Source organism: Cyanistes caeruleus, chromosome 2, assembly GCF_971803275.1.
Source record: "Cyanistes caeruleus chromosome 2, bCyaCae1.hap1.1, whole genome shotgun sequence".
NCBI classification, from domain to species: Eukaryota; Metazoa; Chordata; class Aves; order Passeriformes; family Paridae; genus Cyanistes; species Cyanistes caeruleus.
The window spans coordinates 120,896,240-120,916,659 of NC_141702.1; the positions used below are offsets into that span (position 1 = coordinate 120,896,240).

General features: G+C 49.4%; 1 protein-coding gene and 1 long non-coding RNA gene across 9 annotated transcripts in view; one reads left to right on the forward strand and one right to left on the reverse strand.

Moving 5' to 3' along the window:
- SLC24A3 (solute carrier family 24 member 3) overlaps positions 1–20,420 on the forward strand; it is a 110,444-nt gene that overhangs the window by 9,231 nt on the left and 80,793 nt on the right. For 6 of the 8 annotated variants that reach the window (XM_086879422.1, XM_086879423.1, XM_086879428.1 and 3 more), the window contains exon 2: positions 9,405–9,542. In XM_086879422.1, coding sequence (XP_086735548.1) covers positions 9,405–9,542 — 138 coding nt within the window. Of the gene's footprint in view, positions 1–9,404; positions 9,543–19,454; positions 19,606–20,420 lie in introns of those variants that run through there. The other 2 variants (XM_086879429.1, XM_086879427.1) reach the window with 2 other exon arrangements.
- LOC147655194 (uncharacterized) lies at positions 803–19,456 on the reverse strand. The gene is made up of 3 exons (XR_015283925.1): positions 16,379–19,456; positions 11,916–14,329; positions 803–2,315 (listed from the first exon to the last, which is right to left on the reverse strand). It is a non-coding gene; the product is annotated as an uncharacterized LOC147655194 (long non-coding RNA).

Sequence of the window (20,420 nt, forward strand, 5' to 3'; positions counted from 1 at the left end):
GAGGCCGAGGACCTGAGAGCTCTGGGGCTGGTGTCTCAAATTGTTTAAATTGGCTGTGGTGGCACGGTGCCAGCTGACACCAGCTGAGAATCTGGACAGAACAACTTGTCCAAGGTCACTTCACGGGCTAATAGCAGAGCAGTGAATTAAACCCGGGTCTGCACTGTCTCACTTCAGGGTAAATAAAGAATTGCTTACTGCTTCTTGGAGGGTCTGCCCATCTTAAAGCCTTATAAAGGAAGGACAGCATCAAACCCTTGATTCTGGTATGATGTGGAGCACTGTCCTTTTGTTCCAGGACCTCTGGTTAAATATAGAAGTTTTTATTCCCCTCTGTAGTATTATTTATTTCGTTAAAAGATTTTGGAGCATTCCAGGTCGGCTTCATTTCTCAGAGGAGGGCAGGGGTGCTGCTGTAGCAGTCTCAGGACTGGTACCTGTTGGCTCTGTGCCTGTCTTTTCCAGCAGGTAGGGAACATTCCCCAGGTGGAAGAAGTAAGAGTGTAGTTACCAGTTTGGACAGGGATTGCAAAGACATCGTCTACTTTTATGGATGGGCTGCCTTTTCAGGGATCTGCTAAGGAGCCTCTACAAGCTTCAGCCAAGCCTTAGCACAGATCTCCCTTGAAAGGCTTCGGCAGCCTTGTGCTCCTGGGCCACCCTACAAGGACCAGTCCAAAATCTGCTGAAGCCAGGGATAGTTTTTGATAGTTTTCTGTATTGATCTGTGGTGCTTCATGAGGAGCATCCTGGATATGTCCAGAGAGGCTTTTCTTTCCTTTCCTTTTTCCTTTCTTTAAAGTTTTTGTCGGTCACCACACCACTGTGTTGGTTTGGGTATGGGAGAGAGAACTGGAGTTATGTTTCAGAGTCTGCAGCGGAGGGACGCAAGGCTGAGCAGCTGTCTCTTGCTGGGGGGACCCAGGGCTGATTCCCTCCTGTGGGACTGTGAAGAGGGACCTGGAGACACAAAGGAGAGTGGAGTGAGCAGGGCTCCCCTGCCTCCTGCGGCTCTGCCAGCACTGGGGCTGGCACCCATGTGCTCAGTGATCTTGGGCTTCACAGCCACATCTGTCAGCAGGGAAGTGGCTGTCGTGGTAGGGATCTGTGGCAGGACAAGACTTATTTTTTCCAGGTAGCCCAAGCTGGCAGTTTTAAGTGAAGTGTGCCTGACTCCTGTTCTGTGATTCCCAGGCTGCTTGGCCACATCCCTCTCGTCCCTGACTACCAGATTTATTTCTAGATATGTTTGCTTACTTCTAATAAATATAAGAAAGAGATGTCCTGAGGCTTCTATATATTATTTGTCTGTAATTAAAGTAGGATTAATTGCTTAAAATTGTGTTTAAGGGCCTGTTATGAGATCAGCAGATAGGAGCATGGGATAAAATACGTAATGAATACATGATGTTATAAATAATGGACACAGCCAGTGCACTGGCATCCCTGAAAGGTAATAGCTCTTTCAATATTTAATTAAGTGGATACCTGAGGGAAAACACTCTCTGTCACTAAGGTAATTTTCATCTTGGCTTGGAGACACACAGATCAGTCTGAAAGGAGGGCAGGAACCCCTGTGCAGTTTGGGGCTCTGTTGGTGGGAGCAGAGGGGTGGTGGAACCAGGCTTTCCAGCAGGATGCCCAGTGGGTGCTCCCTCCTGCTCTCGGGGCCCATTTGCCTGTGGATGGCTTGTGGCAGCTCCAGACCAGAGCCTCTGGCTGGCTGGTGTCAGAGAACAGGACCACAGGCACCCTGCAACCTCTGGAGCACCTTGCTCTCCTGTGTTAACTCCAGCTGCAGGACAAGGCGATGCATTGGTGTCAGGAGCGCTGTTTCCTGGGTGGAAGGCACAGCATCAGTTACAGGCCAGCACTGCCCTTCAGCGTGTTCTTAGCACTGACAAAAGCCATCTCAGGGGTTTTCTGAGTGGATTCAGGAAAGGGGGAATTAGCACTGCTTCCTCTGCCAGGCCTGGGTTCACACCTCTGTCCCCAGCTGCTCATTTCACAGTTCCCAGCTCCTCCACACTCCTGTACTGCTGTATTTTATTCCTGTCCTTTCACTCTCAACACTGCAGCTCTGCACTGCCTGGTGAGGGCTGGCTGCTCAGTGAATTTTCCCATGTCACCTTACATTAGAAGTGCTTTTAGGCAGCAAATCCAGACCTGGTGCCGAACAGTGGGGTTAAATACCAGAGCCGATGTCTTCTCTGTGGCTGAGACTCATCTGTGTTCCCCAAGAGCCTTTCCAGCATGGTGGAAACAGTAAATAACAGCAGTTAAACAAATGCCAGTTGCAGATTCATGTGGTGGTGCTGCAGGGAAACACAAGGGGAAAGGAGATGTGAGGCAAAAGGACAGGAGAAATAGTCTTTTTAACTTGAAAAATATGTTTGTATTGAAATTTGACACAAAAACTCCTTCTTCCCTCGTGCTTGTTTACTTTTTTGCAAGATCCAGTTTTTTCTTCATCTTTTGTGAAGAAAAGTATGAAAAAAAATCTCTCTTTTGTGATGTTTCCCCTATCATCAGAGATATCAGAGTGGGAGCCAGGGCTTATGACAGTCTTTTTTTCCTTTCCTTTCTTTCCTGGGAGGGATGGCTTGTTTTTAGTGGTTTCCACTAGACCATATTGCTCCAATCCCTGTCCAGCCTGGCCTTGAACACCGACAGAGATTGTTCAGGCAAAGCTGCAAGGGTGTCACTCTTCATATATTTTGGAATTTAACTGGGAAAAAAGTCATGCTTTCCCTTCCCTTTTTTTTTTTTTCTTTTTTTTTCTTTTTTTTTTCTTTTTTTTTCTTTTTTTTTTTTTGGTGGAAGAGCTGCTATGTTTCTTTTCCCAGCACATTTTTATGGTATTTTCAGACTAAATTTAATTCTGCAGAATTATATTTAGCTAGAAGTGTAAAAGAGAGCAAACCAAAATAAAATCTTATATTCTACTAAAACATTTCATCTGACCCAAAACCGTCTTTCCTCCCACTGCGTCAGCTCAAAATTAGAAGAGAAATGCATAAATGTGGGGGAAGGAACAGTGACTGTTCAGCTCCCGAGCGGGTTTGTGCCCTGTCAAACCCCAGGTATTCGCCTCTGCCACAGGGGCTTGAAGCACAGTTTGTTTTTTCACTGCTTTTGAAAAGATAAATGCCTTCTCCAGAGAGTTAGCTCTTTCTGTAATGTGTTACCCAATCCTTCCGAGAAACAAGGGTCTGTCTGCTAACAGTGAGGCTCCCAAGTACGGCTTTTCCAGCCTTGTAAGGTCATGATTTCCAGGTTCAAGCAGCCACAGGATCTTGGAACGGTATAAAAAGTGGCAGTGTTACTGATGGAAAGTCAGCTGGAGATTAATTCATTGCTGCTCTTTTTTTCCTCTCTGTCTACCATGAAGAAGGGAAATCTTGATGGATGGTTTTGATAGGGATGACCCAGATGTGCAGCCACCTGTAGCACACCCTCGCTGCTGTGATTCCCACCTTCTGTGAGCAGGGTTTTCTAGAGAAATGCGGGAAAGGGAGAGAGCAGGGAGTCTGGATGTGCTTTAGGATTCCGTGGCATCTCACAGGGTGCAGGGATGAGGGCGAGGTGCATGGGAAGGAGCTTGGTCAGGGAGAGGTCCTGCCCCAGGGATGTGTTGGAAAGGGGAATTTGCTCTCCCTCTTCCTTTTCTGCCTCTGAACATTTCCTTTCTGTTTATTTGGGGCAGGGGGAAAGCGCTGGTGCCTGCAGCAGGGTAATGTGACGGATGCTGCATTACTTACTCCTGCAGTTTTCTCCTGTGACAGGCACGGGAGCAGCAGGAGCAAAAAGCAGAGTTCTCTGGCTGGTGCCAGGAGACTGTCCCGTGCTTGGGACAGAAGGCGGACAGAAGGGACAGCAGCTCTGTCAGGGGAGATGTGCTGTGCCAGCGAGCTGTGGGAATCACGCCGGGCAGTCCATGTCTGCCAGCGCAGAGATCGTGTCAGCAGTGCCCAGACTTTCCACTTGTGCCAGGTGAAATGCTAATGAGAGGAGAGTGGCAGCAGGGAGTGAGATATCCCTGAGAAACCAGAGCAGGGAGTCGGGCTCACAGTACCAGTGCTGTTGTACAGACCAGTGGGAAGGAAGCTGCTGCCTTGAGAATTACCTGAATTTGGGCAGGGTCACAAAGGTATGTCCATGGTGAAACTGGGGAGTTTATAGAAGCATGAGAAGATTTTCAGGAGAAGAAAAACCCTGTTTGCTTTGGAGAGGAGCCGAGCCACACCAGGCTGTGATAGGGAGAAGTAAAAGGTGCTGTTTTTTACCAGGGGCAGAACCATTCCTTCTGTGCTTAGGCATAGATCAAGAAGAATGGAGTGGTCATTTTTATGGTCAAGCTGTTATGAATTCATAAGAAAACACAGGTTTCTGCACAAACTGGTGATGAACAACCGTGGAAGCTTGCAACAATCCCATATCCAGTAACAGGCTTTGGCACAACACAGTCATGAGCACAAGACAGAACTTTATCTTTGCTTAACTGAGCTTAACCCAGCACTCCTTGGGATGTAGTAACCAAGGAGTTCTTGGGGAATTTGTTCATCTCTTGCATGGTGCTTTTCCATCCCCTGGGCTTTGCTGTGTGAGATGGTGCAGGTACTTCACCTGGAGCTTGGTGAGCCATACGTGCATTTCTGCTGAGCACTGCCTGAACTCGAGATTCTCTTTGCTCTCAGGGTGGGAGCAGAGGCAGGCCCCAGTAGAATGCGTGTGAAAATTTCACTTCCAGAGAGCGGGCAGCTTTTCAGGGTTAAAATAAACCAAAAGTCACATTTTGCTGTTGCCATGAGAGCTGTGGAGATGTTGTTGGACCTTTGGAGCATGCTCTGCTCTCCCAACTCCAGCTGGGCTTTGTTGAGAGCAGTGCTGGGCTGGGAGGGGCAGAAGCTTTGTGGGGCCCTCAGCGGGCTCTGTGCTCCTTAGCAGGGAGCTGGGGAGCCCCCCTAGAGGTGTGTGGGAGCTGTGAGGCTTTTTCTACTGGTGGTCACATAGAAAATATGTGGGAGGGTGTGTGGTGAGGGGCTGTTGGTGCAGGGACCCTGCCCTGCTTGGCCACGGGCTGCAGCTTGGCTCTGGCCTCCGTGCCTCACTCATGTATGTGGTAGAGGTTTTATCAGCAGTGTGCTTTCCCTGCCCTTCTGCACCTTTCCATGTAGGTGAGGATGCATGGAAGTACAGCTTTGAAATCAGGTGTAAGGAGCAGGCTGCTTGTGGAAACCAGGAGTAGGATTTCTGGGGCTTTGGTTGTTTGTCTGGGATTCTTTTTCTCCTGAGGATGCTCTAGTTAGGGTCCTTGCTGCTGATGATTTTGGCAGAAAAGCATCTCCCAAATCAGCCTAGGCAAAGCGCTAATCCATTTATGACGTGCTGATGCAATCCCGAGCTGGGATTCTGTGGTGGCTGGCTGCAGCAGGCCTGGTGGTGCAGGGGCTGCCTGGACACGTCCCCGAGGCTCTGGGCCAGCAGCCACAGGGGCATGGCCGTGGGAGGGCAGCTGTGGAGCAGGGCTGCAGCTCATTCAGCTGAGCGCTGCTCCTCCACCAGGGCTCACCTGCGCTGTCCTGAGTCAGCACACCGCTGCTCTCCACCTCAGTGCTGCCTTATGTGGAACCTTGTGCTTCTTCCAGCTTTTTTTCTTTCTCCGAAATATTTCCCTGTTGTTTTAACTGCAGGAACGTTTCAGGGAGACGGAGATAATTCAGCTGGTTGTGAAACCAGCCCTCCAAAACCCAAAGCTACCACCGTGAAAACAATAGATAAAAGGGACAGATGAGAGAGGAGGAAGGGCAAGCATATTTCGGAAAAGCTGTGCTGTTTTTGGCTCCGGCCAGCAGTTTGCATAGAAAGTAGTTTATTGTCAGCAAGAGCTGTGGATACCAGCCAGCTCTCAGAGCCCTGCCTGTGCAGCAGTGCTTTGTGCCAGGGAAAGCAGTGGTGGCAGAGCTGTCCCTTCAGCTGGGCCAGCCCCCTGCCCGTCAGCTGGCTGCTCACGAGCACCTTCCATCTTTGTTGCCTTTCTTCACCTCAGCACTGTTGAGCTGAACCCTCCAGTGCAGTGGATGAGTTTTTTCTCCTCTTCCAGCGCTGGGTTTGGGTGCTCTTGTCTCATTTGGCTGCTTGGGCCAGCTGTGCAAAGGCCTCCCTGTCCCATGGGACCCCCCATCTCCACACCAGCCTGCTTTGTCCCCGGTAGGAACTGGGTGTTTGCTCCAAGGTTCTGCTGCTGTTCCATCTTGCTGGGGTTCCTGCGCCTTGTTGCTGGAAATAACTGCGCTTGTGAGATCAGAGTGCAGTTTGGGAACACAGGGATGTTGTTCAGCATTGTAAGGTGGTGTTCTTTGTGCTGGGAAGTGCAGCCAGCAGGCGTTTGGCTGTGTTTCTGCAGCACTGAAAGTTGTAAACTCCAGCCAGAGCCATCTGGAACAGCGTAAGGAGCTCCTGAGTTCCCACGTGGAGATCTGGGTCACACACAGAGCCTTTCCAGGAGTTCTGAGCTGTCCCATCAGTTCTTTCCACTCCATCTCATCTTCATGCTCATAAGTGGAACAGGTGAGCAGTATTGCTGGAGAGGCTGTGCCCAGCAGGCTCGTGTCCCTGCCACCCCAGCCTGGCAGGGGCAGGAGCTCCCGGCAAGCACACGCTCGTGTACTCCCCGTCTTATGTAAAGGGACGTGGCCACTGGAAATGCACCGTCTGCATTGTCTTAGTTCTGTTATGAAATGCGGAGCAGGCACAAAGACAGGGAAAAATGACTCATGTGCTTATTGTCCATGGGAATATCTCCAGGAGGAAGCACGAGTAAAGCTCTCCAGAACCTGGGTTCTGAGTGTGTAATGTAAAACTGGTGCTGGATAATTGGAGTTGTGGAAAATACCTTGTGGCGATGTTCAGTGCTTGAAAAAATAATTCGCTCACTTTGAAATACACTATGGTACAGAACTTTGGAAAAACTTTTCATTGTACCAGAGCTTTAGAGGATGTCACAGTATTATTTTAGTATAAAGCCAGCAGCTAGAACATTCATAAGAAAAGTGTTTCATCTGGCTTGCCCAAAATGGCACTGTAGCTGAGGCGGGATGTTTAGCGGTCTTTACCTCTGCTGAGAAAATGAAAAAAAACTCTTTGCCATGGTTCCCATTAAAAATCATCCACTCCTGAGTAATTTCAGTTGAGAAAGAAAACTGTTAGCTTTCTTTTTTGTAAGTTTTCCTGCTTTTCCTTTGGAAGAGGAGTTTGGCTGTGGTGGTGGCCTGGCAGCCCTGCTGTGGGATGCTATGGCCAAGGTGATGTCCCTGGTGCTTCTGCCTCGTACCAGCACCTAAAGCAGGGCAGGCCTTGAGCAGCCAAGGAGCAGCACACTGCAAGGAGACTGGTGCCAGCACATGGGAAAACCACAGGGACCCTTTATGTGTCACTGAGTGTCCTTGCTAGCAAGGTTAAAATCTCAACGTGTCCCTGTTTTCACAGGGAAATCCTTGGGAGGCCAAAGCTTTGAAAAAGGTTCATCTCTATCTCCTATTTTCTATTGCTCTGTTGAGTGAAATGTGTTTTAGAATGGAGATGCCCTAGGTAGGATTTTGGGGGTGGTGGGCTGCAAATTCTGTTGTAGGACAGCTGGCCCTGCTCAAGCCTGGTGCCAGAGGAGAGCTTTTCCTGGTGTCAGTCACCCCATCGAGCTCGGCCGTGGACCCGGCCCGCCGCTATTTACGCTGAAGTTTGTCAGTGTGCTGGATGTAGCCTTTATAAACACTCCTGTTGCCAAATTAAGCTCTTCCCCTTCCAAAGTCACCTTAGATGACCTTCTTCTTCTTTACCCCTCACTTGGAAGAGTTTGCCATCTGAGAGAGGCAGAGTGGAGGGAGCAGGAGAGGTTCTCCCAGAACTCCAGGGCCGTGGCAGTCCCTGTGTTCTGCCTCCCTCGTGTCATTGCTCCATGCAGTGACACAGAGAAGCCTCTCCTGCTTGTAGAAGAGTTCCTCTGCTTTGAAAGCATCTTGTACGTGGAACTGAAACTGCTTTGCTCAGGCTACCAGAGTGTGTGTTGTTATGGGAGATCCCTGATGCTGCATTACAGCTTGTGCTCCTTCTTGGAAATGCAGTCCGCTTCCATCAGCTTAATCTTACTGGTGCTCACAGAGTAAACTGACAGCGAATTCTGTTCTCTGACTTTTGTAAGGCATTGAAAAGACAAAGTGCTTGAAGCTTCAAATGATGGCATTTGGTTTACCAAGGTAAATGGGGTTTTTTTGCTTAGAAAACAGGGGTGCTTCAGGCTGCCTGTGCAGCTGCAGCTCTTCTGCCAAACAGGCACCCAGATGGCTCCTGTGTATCCTGGGAGCATTGGTCCCGGTGGCCTGGGATGCAGATTGCCAGGTAGCCCTTTCCCAAACATTCCCTCCTTGCTGCTAGTGTGACATGGAGTGGCCTGAGCAGAGCATCATCTGGGCCAGGCAGACAAGTCTCAGGTGGGGCAGCTCTCTCAACTGGATGTGCCAGGCAACCTAACAAAAGGGTTGGGACCTGCAGAGAACCTTATCCTTTGTCCTTAATCACCCTCTGAGGCACTGGCCCAAGATTTGGATCTCTGTCCCACTGCTTTTTTCCTTGTGATCCGTTTCCAAAGCAGTGGACAAAACTGGGAATAATTCAGAAGTCCTTGTGAGAGAGCCCATGTTCTGCTTGGTGGGAAGGAGATGGATGGGTGGGAGGAAATCCCTCTCAAATGCTGTTTGTTACTGGAGGGCTGCAAGAGGGCTGATTTGGTGTGTGGATACTTTCTGGCTTAAAAAAAAACAAAACAGAAGTTTGAAGTTTTTTCTTCCTCCCTTGAATTTGAACCAGCATAGGAGTCATGGAGCTGACACATGAGCATGTGTCCAGCTGATTGGGCAGACATGGCATGGCCAGGGCTGGCCAGCTTTGTGCCAGGAACATTGTGGAAATCAGCCAGTTGTTGACATTGCTGAAATAGAGCTTCACTTAGCAGCATCAAGGCAAAGCTGAAGGGGAGAGAAGACCAAGGGTTGAGTAAAAGGTAGTGAGACAAAGTAATGCCCCTTGTGTTCGTGGATATTTCTTGTTACTGGAAGAGTGGAGGTGTGGAAAAGAGTCAGAGGCGTGATCTGGCGTCAGTCAGATGGTGCTGGGTGGGAAAACAGAGATGCTCTTCTAGGATGAGCTTCAGAAGCTGTGGAGGAATTGTGGCTCCTGTGGGATGGGGAGCTGCTGGCAGCGTCCTGTGGCAGTGAGCCTGGCAACATTGCCCTTTTAAACCCCCGGGGCCGTGGGGTTTTTGAAATGCAAACGTTTTGTCCGCTTCAGGCGTTCAGGAACGGAATCAGGAGTTGCCTTTCCTCGTGTATCTAACTGTTTTTTTCCTTCAGGCTACGATGCCCTGAGCTATTCTGTGGAAAATGGTGACAAGTGGAGCAGGCGACAGCTCCTGCAAGCACGTGAGCAGAACGTGACTGACGTCCCAGAGGACGGGGGGCAGCTCTACGTCAGAAACTGCACCGAGCCAGGTAGGAATGAAAGTTGCCTCTAGCTCCTCAGTCCTGCAGTTGGCTTCCTCACATCTGTACTGCCAAGACTTACTTATTTTTGCATCCATAAATGCTGCTTTTCACACTAGAGCTTGGATATCATTTCCTCCGGTTTTGGGGAGAGGAGTAAAAGGGGTTTTCTCTGTTCTTCGGGACTAATGTAGGTTATGTGCCCCAGGAGAAATTCTAACAAATGCAGTTCTTGCTGCACTTCCCAGCCTATAATTTTTCCTCTGTCATAATCCTTAATAACATTTCTGGACAGATGGATGATTATGGTCTTTTTTAGACAGCAAAAACTGGTACAAAAATACTTCTTACTCAATTTTCGCTTGTTTGCATAACTCTGGCATAGCACAGACCCAGTCTCGCAGCCCCACATCAGCCCTGGCAGTAATATTTTCCTCCTTCTCTGTACCTCAGCACCTGCTGTCTCACCACTGCAGCTGCTCCTGCTGCTCTCACCAAATAGAGTGGTCTGTAGGAAGCATGGGTGGTGTGTGGGTTTTCCCACCCCCCTTTTTTCAGAAAGTAAAACAATAACTACTGAGTACCTTGTATTTTCTCAGGAGAGAGAAAGCAAAAATACCTAGACACGTGGAATTGCTGTTTCTTCTTGAAATTGCCATGATGTGATGTTCCGTAGTAGAAACTGATGCAAAGTACTGCAGAAAGGAAGTGAAAGTAACGGAGTCCTGTGTGTGCTTTTGTTGATTTTGTTTGGGTTTATCGGGGTGTAAATGTAAATAATGTTAAGTACTGTTGAGCGTGTTGGTGTTAGGCCGGGTGGCCGTCAGAAGCATTTGGGAATGGGATGTCCCCAGATTGCAGTGTCTGTGGAAGTTACCTGTTGAGCTCAGTGGGCTGAGGTTCACCTGCAGGATGCATCAGCTCCGCTGCTCAGCAAACAAGTGAGGCAAGGAGCTGGCAGAAGGGCATGGCACATCAGCGTGTTGTGACCGACAGTGGTGCTGCCTGTGATCCTCCAGCATGAGAGCAAAGTGGTGTTAAAAAGCCATGCTTTTGTGTTTGAAAGTGTGGCCCCGAGTAGGGTGGCTCAAATCCTAGTACAGCCCTGACAGCAGGAACTGTGCTTGTCAGGCAGGGCTGATGGCAGGCTCCATCCAGGGCAGCAGAGTCCTTCCCTTTGCTGTGCTGCTGCTGGGTCAGGCCCCACATGGGGCACAGCAGTCGGTGTTTCACCAAGCACGGCTGCCTTTGCCTTCTCTAAGGGCTGCTCCAGGAAACTGGGGCAATTTGTGATGCTGCTGAGCATAATGCACGAGTGCTGCATAACCAGAGCCTGGGGGCTCGCTGTGACCTGGGAATCAGCAGAGCTCAAGCCTCCCCAGCATCCCCACAGCACCACGTGTGTTGGCCTTCAGGTGCTCCTCCTTCCCTCGGGCGGGTGTCACAGGGAAATGCTGCCTGAAAAGGGTTTTTTCCTCCTCGCTTCCCAAGTGAACCTGTATAAACACCTTGCAGCTAGGCAGAAGTGGGTTGTTTAAGAAAGCAGTTTTACCTCATCTGCTGGTGGAGGGAAGTGGAATGCCTCCTGTTAAAATGTGTTGTGGTTTTTTTCAGTGCGTGGTTTCTGTGCTGTGTTGGCGATGAACACACCTTGCTGTGCTAAAGGGAAGAAGTGTGTTCTTTAGCTGCTCGGGTGATTGCAGGCTCATTTGAATGCCTGCCATGACATTTGCTGGCTGCTACTTCCATTTCCTAATGGTTTATCCAGTGGCCTGTCTAGTATCATTTCATCATCAGAACTGCTCCAGGTAGTGGGGGTTTTGCTTACTTTTCCTCTGCAAAAATAGCTGTAGAAATATTAGAGGGGTGAAATGGACTGAATCCAGCCTAAAGACCATTTTTAGGAATTTTTTGTTTGTTCGTTTTGACCTTTTTCTGAGAAATGCTCATCGTGGGTTCTGGCCTGGTCCTGTGGCTGGTTGTGGTTTTCTTGAGTGTCTGTGGAAGCAGAACCACAGAGCAGCCTGCTGTCTTTGCTAAGGAGCCTCTCGTCTCTTGTTGCCTGTCCCCTGAGTGTCCAGCCCTGCAGTCAGAGCTGATTGTCCCCTCCCTCTTGGACCCTGGTGGCTTCTCATGTCTGCTGTCAGACACCAGATGCTCTTCTCGCCTGTCCTACCCATCCCCTTGTCCTTGTGGCATCCACATGAAGGTGTGTGAAACTAGAGGTGGACAAAAAAATTGGACATAGTTTATTCACAGAAGCAGTGATATTGTTTAAATGAAACACTCGTGATTCTGGGCCGTGTTTCTAGCTCATGCAAAAGATGACGGGAAAGAGCGAGAATTACTTGTGTCAGTTCAGGTGAAATATCATTTACTCACCCAGTCCTGTTCAGAAATGTGAGTCACCCCCTGGAAGCCATGAAAAAGGATGAAGCTGGTTTAATGTTGAGCTCTGGGTCAGGTCTCTGTGCTACCAGATTCAGAGCTCAGACTGCACTGGAGGATCTCCGAAGCTTGCTCTTGTTTCAGATGGGGTTTGTTAGCTGCCAGGAGGTGAAGGGCTCTGGGGCTGTGTCAGAATGGGGTGTCACCTGTCTGGTGGTTCAGGTTGGAGGGGGAGGTCCCGGTGCCAGCCCTCATTAGCTCCTCACCAGACTGACATGTGCTTTCCCTGAAGAGCTGTCATTGCCTCCCTTCCTCCCCCGCCTTAGCGCTTCACTCCCACCTCAGAAAGGCTGAAAATAAAGTAACAGCCCTGCTTAAGTGTGCTGTTTTAAAGTCATTATCAGTAATAGCAGGAAATACTTGATTGCTGAAGGAACAAAAAGATCTCAGTGTATTCATTTAGACCCTCAGGCATAAAAGTGCTTAAATTAAACAGCCAAAGACGTTTTTGTGCAATTATTTTTTACTGTCCTCATCTTCTTTCAAAAGCAACTTTCTTCTTTATCAATATTTCTGCAGTGAGTCATGGCTCGTGTAATGTAATTTGTAGTGCTTGGCTGTGGGGCAGGTAGCCCTTGCAGGCTGCTTGCCTGTGGCTGTGTCTTCAGAGCCCCTTTGGTACCCAGCCACAAACCTGAGCCCACAGTCCCAAAGCCCCTTGGCTGGGGCTGAGCTTTCTGATCTCTTTCCTCTCTCTCCATGTGCATGTGCTGGGCTTTATGTGGTCTGCATTCTGCTGGGTTGTCATGCCCAGAATGAAGTCCAGAGAACTACAGAGTTTAGAAGTGCCTTCTTCCCAAGCAGATACAGCATGCTATGTGAAGAGTGATTTTGTTTTGTTTCCCTTATGTTCCTTTTTCCCTTTTCCTCTTTGAACCTCAATCCAATTGAAAGACAAAGTCACTTTCCTTCAAGCAAAATTAATTTTATCTTAGCAAAATTAAAAGTTTGTTCCTGCCTTGCAAGTTGCCCAACCTTGCTTTCACTTGTGGGAACGTTAGAAAAATAAATTGCTGTAAGTTTAGTAACAAAATGTCCTTGAGGAATAGCAAAAAAGATGTTCTCTCACTGAGCTATAAATTTGGTGAATTTGACAGAAATTTGCTTGAACTTCTGCTTCCACACTCTACTTGTTAGTCAACTTCAGACCTGAAGCCTCAGAAAACCAGAATGTTTGGGTTAAAACCTCAGAAATAAGAACAAAAACATGCTTATTTCTTCTGGGTTCTTGTGCTGGCAGGGAGCTGGGTTCTCTCTCGCTGCAGCCCAGGAGAGATGTTCTCCTGGTGGGGACCAGGGGCTGAGGTTTGGTGCTGACCCGAGGAGCCCAGCGCTGGTGCCCACGTTGTGTCCAGACCCTGGACTTGGCGGTGTCCCAGCAGCTGCAGCTCTGGCTGAGGGCAATGTGCAAGGCAGCTGAGGAGCTCTCCTCGCAGAGCCTGTGGCTTCCTTTGGTAGAAACAACTGCAGATATTTTCCTTTTCCGTGCTGTGCTCTGGACTCGCTCGGGCCTGGGGGTTCACCTTCTGGGCTGGGCTCTTTTGTGGGACTGCTGGATTGTAGGATCTCCTAGGAGTAAGAGGTGGTCACAAGTATGTTCTCTAGGATTCTTCAGCCATCCAAGCGTGGCTGAGTTGGGAGCAGGTAGCTGAGCACCATCACTCTGAGGCAGGACCTGCTATGTTTTACAGCAGGGCTGTACCTGGACAGTGTGCCAGAGGGGAAGCTCAGAACAGCTGCTTTTTGCTGGGTACTTGAAAACTCAGAACTGATCACCAAATCCCTGCAGTTCCCTGTAAAACAGGGCCCTCTGGGCACATGCAGGAGACCAATGGCTTTCCTTTTGCTGAAATTTTGCCATTGTTCCCATGTGTGCAGCTCCAGGAGCCAGAGCTTCAGGGAGAAAAATAACACAAAGCTTGTGTGATTAAAATCAAGAGGCGGCAGTGCTATTACCCACTTGATCCTAGGTGTGTTCTATTGCATCGATGAAACAAAAGGAGAAGGCAAGCCCCAGACTGCAAAGCCAGAGTTCACACTGAGGAGGGGTGGTGAGCTCCAGAGTGTCCTCCTCGGAAAGCTGCTGTCGGTTTTTCCAGAATATGTAACTGCACCTGAATCAATCTTGTTCTGACAGAAAAGAACCTTGTCTGGGCCTCCAGTGCCGCAGCACAGCTGGGATGTGCACCTGTAGTGTGGGAAGATCTCTCAGACTGGGACTTGTTTGCTCGATTGGTGATGCTTGTGATGAGGCTGTTCCCATTTTAGTTGTTGTTTCTGGTGGAAGATGACGGGCTGGCTGTGCAGGGAGGGCTCGCAGAGCGCTGGGGGAAGATCCATGTGTCATGCTGCATGGGGAGTGAGGAACACCATAGTTAATTGCCTTTTGCTACCCAAGAATTGTGTCAGTAGATTGAGAAACAATGGCAAGCGGGCAGAAAGAAAGGAATAACAACCCTTGTAGAGAGCAAGGAACAGAACCTGTACATTTGCTGCTGCCAAAGGTGCAGAAGGGGGATGTTTGGGAGTCTGTCAGAAGTGCAGCCCCATCTGCATGGTAGCTCTCCAGTGGTGGAGTGGGGAAGCCCTGTGTCCTTTTTTATGATTATGTTTTCCCTTCTGGAATAACTTTAAAACACCCAGAAATTTTCTTGGTTTTTGGATTTATTTTGGCTTTTTTCCTCTGTTACTCTTTTGTTTGTTCTTTGTATCTAGAGGAATGAGGCTTGCTTCCTTGACCTTTTAGTGAGCTTGGGTTACTCCTTTGGTTATTATGTGTTGTGGAAAAGGCAGCAGAAAGGCTTAAAATACTGAAAGGGGACCCTTGCTTCCAAATCTTTAAACGCCTTTGCATTTAAAAGGTGTTAAGCAACAAAGCATGACTTCAGACGGGGATAAATATCACATTGTACCTCTCTGAACCGGGTTTCACTTCTCTGACACTTGAGGATGCCAGGCTGCTGCTGTGCATCACTCTGGTAATCTGAGAAGCCTTCCATGAAGCCTGTGACCTGAATTTCTAAGGCGGCATTGAAAAAAAAATTGTCAAGTAAGACTTGCTTCTTTCTCTGGGAAGAAAACGCGCTTGGATTTTCACATGCTGAGCATGGAAAGCAGCGCCAGTGGAGGGTTTTGGGCTGGCAGCTGGGAAGAGTCAGTGTGGTCCCCTTGTTTGGTGGCTCTGGCTGCCTCGGGACGTTGCTGAGGTGCAGATGGCCGCTCACAGCTGCAAAAACATCGCAGTTATTGTGCCCCAGATGTAGATGTTCTCTGGCCAGACACCAGAGTAGTTTCTTTCTTCCGAGCACCTGAATTGTTCGCCTGGCATGGTAAATGCAAATTGTCCACTTAGCGTTTAAAAATATATAGCTGGATTTTTGTAAAATGTCCTAATTCTCCCCATGAGAGTCTGTGCTGCTGTAAATTTTTGGTTGTTAAAAATTTTAGACTTGCACTACCAAGAAATTTGGGAATGAAGTCATTTGCCTCAGTGCCTGTTAACCCAGGCCATGTAAAATCTGTGGCTTGTTTTAGTTGGGACAGGGTATGAGGTTCCTGATCAGATCACAAGAATGACAGTATCTTTCCTGAGCTGTTTGAAACTTCCTCTGTGATGCTAGAAGGGTAGAAGGAGTAAGCCTGATAATGAAGGAAATCAGAGCAAGTGGTTATCAGCACCTGCTTTAAATTTTGGTGTGTCTGTACTGTATTTCACAGATTGAACATGAATGTGTAAACAGGGGCCTCAAGCATTAATTTAAGATTCAGGGCTGAAAGCTAATGTAGCTCTAAGATCCAGGACAAGCCTTTCTTAGAGTTGTGTTTTAAATTTGGTATTTTGGAGCTATTGCTGCAAAGGAAGAAAAATAACATCTGGCCCCATGTTGCAAACTGGATTTTTGTTGTTTGTTTTTTGGTTCTTGACAGTAGTTGGTAGTTAAAAATCAAAGGTCCAGATTTTCCACGAGTGTAATTTATTACTGGCTTCGTTGACTTAATTGCGTTTACACTAGATTTAAATGACCAAGAATCAAATACAGCATCCCAAGTCAGGTTTTAGTACAGCCAGGATGGAGTTTTTATCATCTGCCATCTGCATTTTAAGCAGTGCTTAATTGTATAGTTTTTATATACAGACATGTGCGTAAATTCACTTATGCATGCACAGAATAATGGTTTCCTATGTTAATGCTGAAGGACTTTGATTTAGTGTGCAGCAGTGGGTAAAATAAAAATATTTCATTAAAATACCCTTTTTTTCCTGTGGACTGCATTTAAAAAAAATCCTAGATTAGATATTGGTTGCCCATATGTGCAGGTCCCTTGTCCATTCCCCACTGTTCCTGTTAGGAAATGGAGAGGTGAGTGATTTTTCTTTCCCAAAGATCCCAAGGTACCTGGTGCTTGCAGCGGGGTGGAGAGCTCCCTCTTTGGCCCAGACCCTTCAGGGGCTCTCCTGTTGGGATCCAAGTCTTCTGTGCTGGGTGTGATGAAACCACACAGAAAGAGGGGTCACCCCTCCAGTCCAGAAGTGTCAGTGACAGCAGGGCACGCTCCGGGCGGACTGGGGGAGTAAACAGAACAGGATGCCAGCTGCTTGGAGCATTCAAACCAGGCAGACGCCCCCTTGTCACCAGCCTGGAGAGCTGCTCGTACTCTGTGTATGTATCTCATCCAGAGATACTGGGAGGTTTTCAGATCTGGTTTCGCTTCCATCCTGAATTTTGGCACTTCAGGATATTGTCATCAGATACCCTGAAATTCCAGGATAGGGTCAAATATCTTTTAAAAGGCTTACACTGGTGCTTTAGAGAAAAAAGTACTGATTGTGGGGCAGCAGCTGCCCCAGTGCTGCATGAGCTGTCTGGCAGCTTTCTCTCGGGGGGAACTGCTGCCCCCCAGCCCATTGTGTGCCTTTGCTGGTGACCAAAAGTAGTGTCAGTGCCACAGCTTTCTGTCCTCACCGCTGGTCTTGGCAGTGTCCCCCACAGGCACGGGCTGGGATGAGGATCTGCCAGGAGCTCTCCAGGCTCTTTGTGCAGTCGTGGTTGCGACTCTTTGCTGGAGGGGGAAATACTTTGGAATAAACCCTCTTCTTGGTTTCACATGTATATGCATAGAAAAAAGAGAGGTGGGATAAAAAGAAATGAGCAGTCCTGAGCAGAGTTTTTGTACCCGAGGCCAGTCCTGAGACCACAGCCTGGTGAACACAGAAGCAGCATCAGTTCAGGCACCTGGTGATGGATGGGCAGCTGCTGATGGCCTGAGTGGCCACTTCTAATTAGCACTCATTAAAAACCTCAGAAGACAGCGACTGGAGAGTCAGGTCCTGCCCCCATGAGTGCGAGTCCCCAGTGCCCCGAGCGCTGCAGTGCTCTGTCCCTCTGCAGCTTGGCAAGCTGGGCCCGGGGGAGCATCCTGGTGATTCCCCAGCACTGCAGCTCCAGCCCCGAAGGGCTCGGAGCAATCCTGAGCCAGAGGTGCTGTCTTCCCCTCTCTTAACTGGCAGTAGAAGAGGAGGAGAGGAGAAAGTGATAATTATTTTGTGTTAAAACAGAGATAATTACTGCTATAGAATTTCAGCAGAAAACAAAGCGGCAATTAATTATTCATTGTCAGAACTCCGGCACGGCTCGACAGAGTCGGGGTTCACGTGTCCCGTGGGCTGCGGCACGGGGAAGCCCGTACCTTGTCGCCCTGCAGGGATGCTTCCCTTGGGAGGAGGCTGCTTGGGGGTTTCTTGGGGCTGCTGCCCACGGGACCTAAACCTATTGTTCTGTAAGATCTGGCTGCAAGCTAAGTGCCTGATGGGATCCCTGCCCATGCTTGTGGTGGATGTGGCCGTGTCAGTGTGCCATGGGCAGGTCAGCACGCCTGGAGAAGGGCCCTGGCAGTGGGAGAGGGGGCTGCTCAGGCAGGAGGGGTGTGTCTGACTCTGCCCTCTAGCTCCATCCGCACCGTGTTCCCTGGGAAAAGCGCAAGCAAAGCGTGAGAGGTGTTTGTCACTGGGCCAGTGAGCTGCATGACGCTTCCCCGGTGTGCACTCTCGCATCTCCCAGTCAACAAGTCGGTAACTGATGTCTCTGTGTGAAACAGCTCCTTGTGTTCCCGTTTCCCTGTGACTTCCACTGTGCCCTGTGTGAGCCTTTGTACTCCGCAGTCAGAGCTGCTGAGCTCCTTCCTCTTGAGAGGAGGCCAGTGTGCTGGGGAAAAGGGAAGGAGGGGCATGGATTTTCTGTGAGGGGACATCAGAGCCACTCGTGAAGCAAGCAGCATCTCAAGGATGTCCTCCAGGCCAGCTGGTTGCTGCGAGGACCCTCGGTGAGGCAGGATGCTGCATGCAGGGATGCAGCAGCTTCCTGTAGCCATAGCAACAGCTGGGGAATGTGGTGCTGCCTGCAGGCATCCCTGCGCTGATGGACCTCCAAGAGAGGTGTGGCTGCAAGGCCAGGCAGTGAAGTGACCCACAGCCATTCAGGTGAGCCTGGCAGCCATGGTCCAGCTGTGCTGACAGATCCTTTCTGGTCACCACGTTGTGCCCCTACCCCTGGCAGCCCCCTAAGCTGGCTATGTGCAAGGGACAGGGCAGGACAGCTCAGAGAGCAATGGACAGGGGAGGGCAGATGAATTCCGTCCCATGAGCCGTGTCTTGGAGCGAGATTGTCAGATCCCTACAGAGTGAGGCTCCTGTGGGTAGTGCTGAACCTCGCCCTCTCCCCCATCCCCAGTTACCAGGATTGCAGATTTAATCAGGATGCAGGAGCTGACAAATACTTGGACTGGGAAGATGGAAAGTTCCACTGAGCCACCACTGCTCGTGTGCTTGAGGGAAGCTGGCAGTGGTGGAATCGAGCTGTTCGTGCAGCCTCTGTGCTTGAATTAATTTTATGTTCTGCTTGCACTTGGGTTCCTTCTTTAGACATGTCTTTCCAAACTCACTTTTTCTTAAAAAAAAAACAACAAACCATAAATTCCAAGTGAAGCTTTTGTTGAAAGCCAGCACATCTTCTGCCCTACCTCCACTGCATCTGTGCTGAGTGGTTTGGATTGAATCAGTCTCCTGGGAAAGACTTGCAGGGATATTTAACCCGCCTTCAGTAAGTGGGCGAGCACGCAGGAAGCTGAGAGGACCCAGCAGCCCACAGATGAGTTATGTGATATGTCATTACCCATAACCTGCACGGCCAAGTCCCAGCGGTGTTTGGTGACTGCTGGAGGAGACCTTGGTGTGCAGGCACGTGTGCATCCATGCTTGAGCATGCTGGTTTGGTTTGGGTCTGGTTTGCTCTGCAGAGCACGTGGAGTGCTCTGCCCAGCCAGGGACAGCGGAGCTGAAGACAGGATTGATGTTTCCCCTGGCAGATTTTTCCATGTAGGAAATTCCCTGCTGCTTCGAGCCTATAAATCAGGATTGGATGACCTTTTAAGGGTGTGTGCTATCAGTCAGTTTCCCATCCTATTTTGATTTTTCAGATCCATGACACATTCCCAGTGGAGGTGCAGACTTGCCTGCAGCCAGTGGAACTAGAAAAAGTCCTGCTGCTTCCGCTCCTTTTCCCAGCCCCATGGATGGTGGTCCCGCACAGCCTTCCCAGGTGACGCTGCTCCTGGGGGAGCCCTGCAGGTGAAGCTGGGGCGTCACTCTGGGGGACAGGGCTGCCACCATCCCCTTCTCCCACAAGCAGGCTGCTGCCAATCCGGCTGGAGCCTGGGCGAGCAGAGGGCTGGTGGGGTTAAAGCAGAGCTTGTTGCTCAATTTCAGAGGGAGGAGGTTTGCAAGCAGACTGGGCTTAATTTACTGCCTTATTTTTCTACTCCCACAGGACCAGTAGAAGAAACACACACTTTGTAGTTTATCTGTAAAACTCCAAGAACTAAGTGAACTAACTGCTCAAATGATGTTGCTGTGAGTGATTAGTGTATGGAAAACTGAAACAAACTGGAGGCTCGTGCTTGGTGCTGGGAAGGTGACAGGCTGTGTGCTGTGGCAGGTTTGTGCTCTGTGTCCATGGCTCTGGAGGTGCTGGAAATTGCAGAGAAGGGAGGTTCTCCAGTGTGCAGAGATTCCCTTCCTGGGCAGGACGCGCTGTGGGAGGCTCAGGAATGGTTTGGCTCAGGAATGTTACCCATCTGACGAGCTGCATGGCACAGCAGCAAGGGCTGGGGCGCTCAGGCCTGTAAGAATGAGATCATCTGGGATTTGGGGTAAGCGGAAACCTCCCGGGAGGTTCTGTACGGAACCTCAGGTGTGGCTGTCGGGACAAATCCATCTTTATTTCTTGATGTGCTTAACAGCAGGCACAGTGGGATGGCCTCAGAGTGCTGACACGGGCAAACACACACTCTGCCATGGCTGTGCACTGTTTCTCTGGGGGTGAAAATACTTACAGGAAAGTCAGAATACTTTCCTCTGTTGCCTTTATTGTTCTCTTTTTTTTT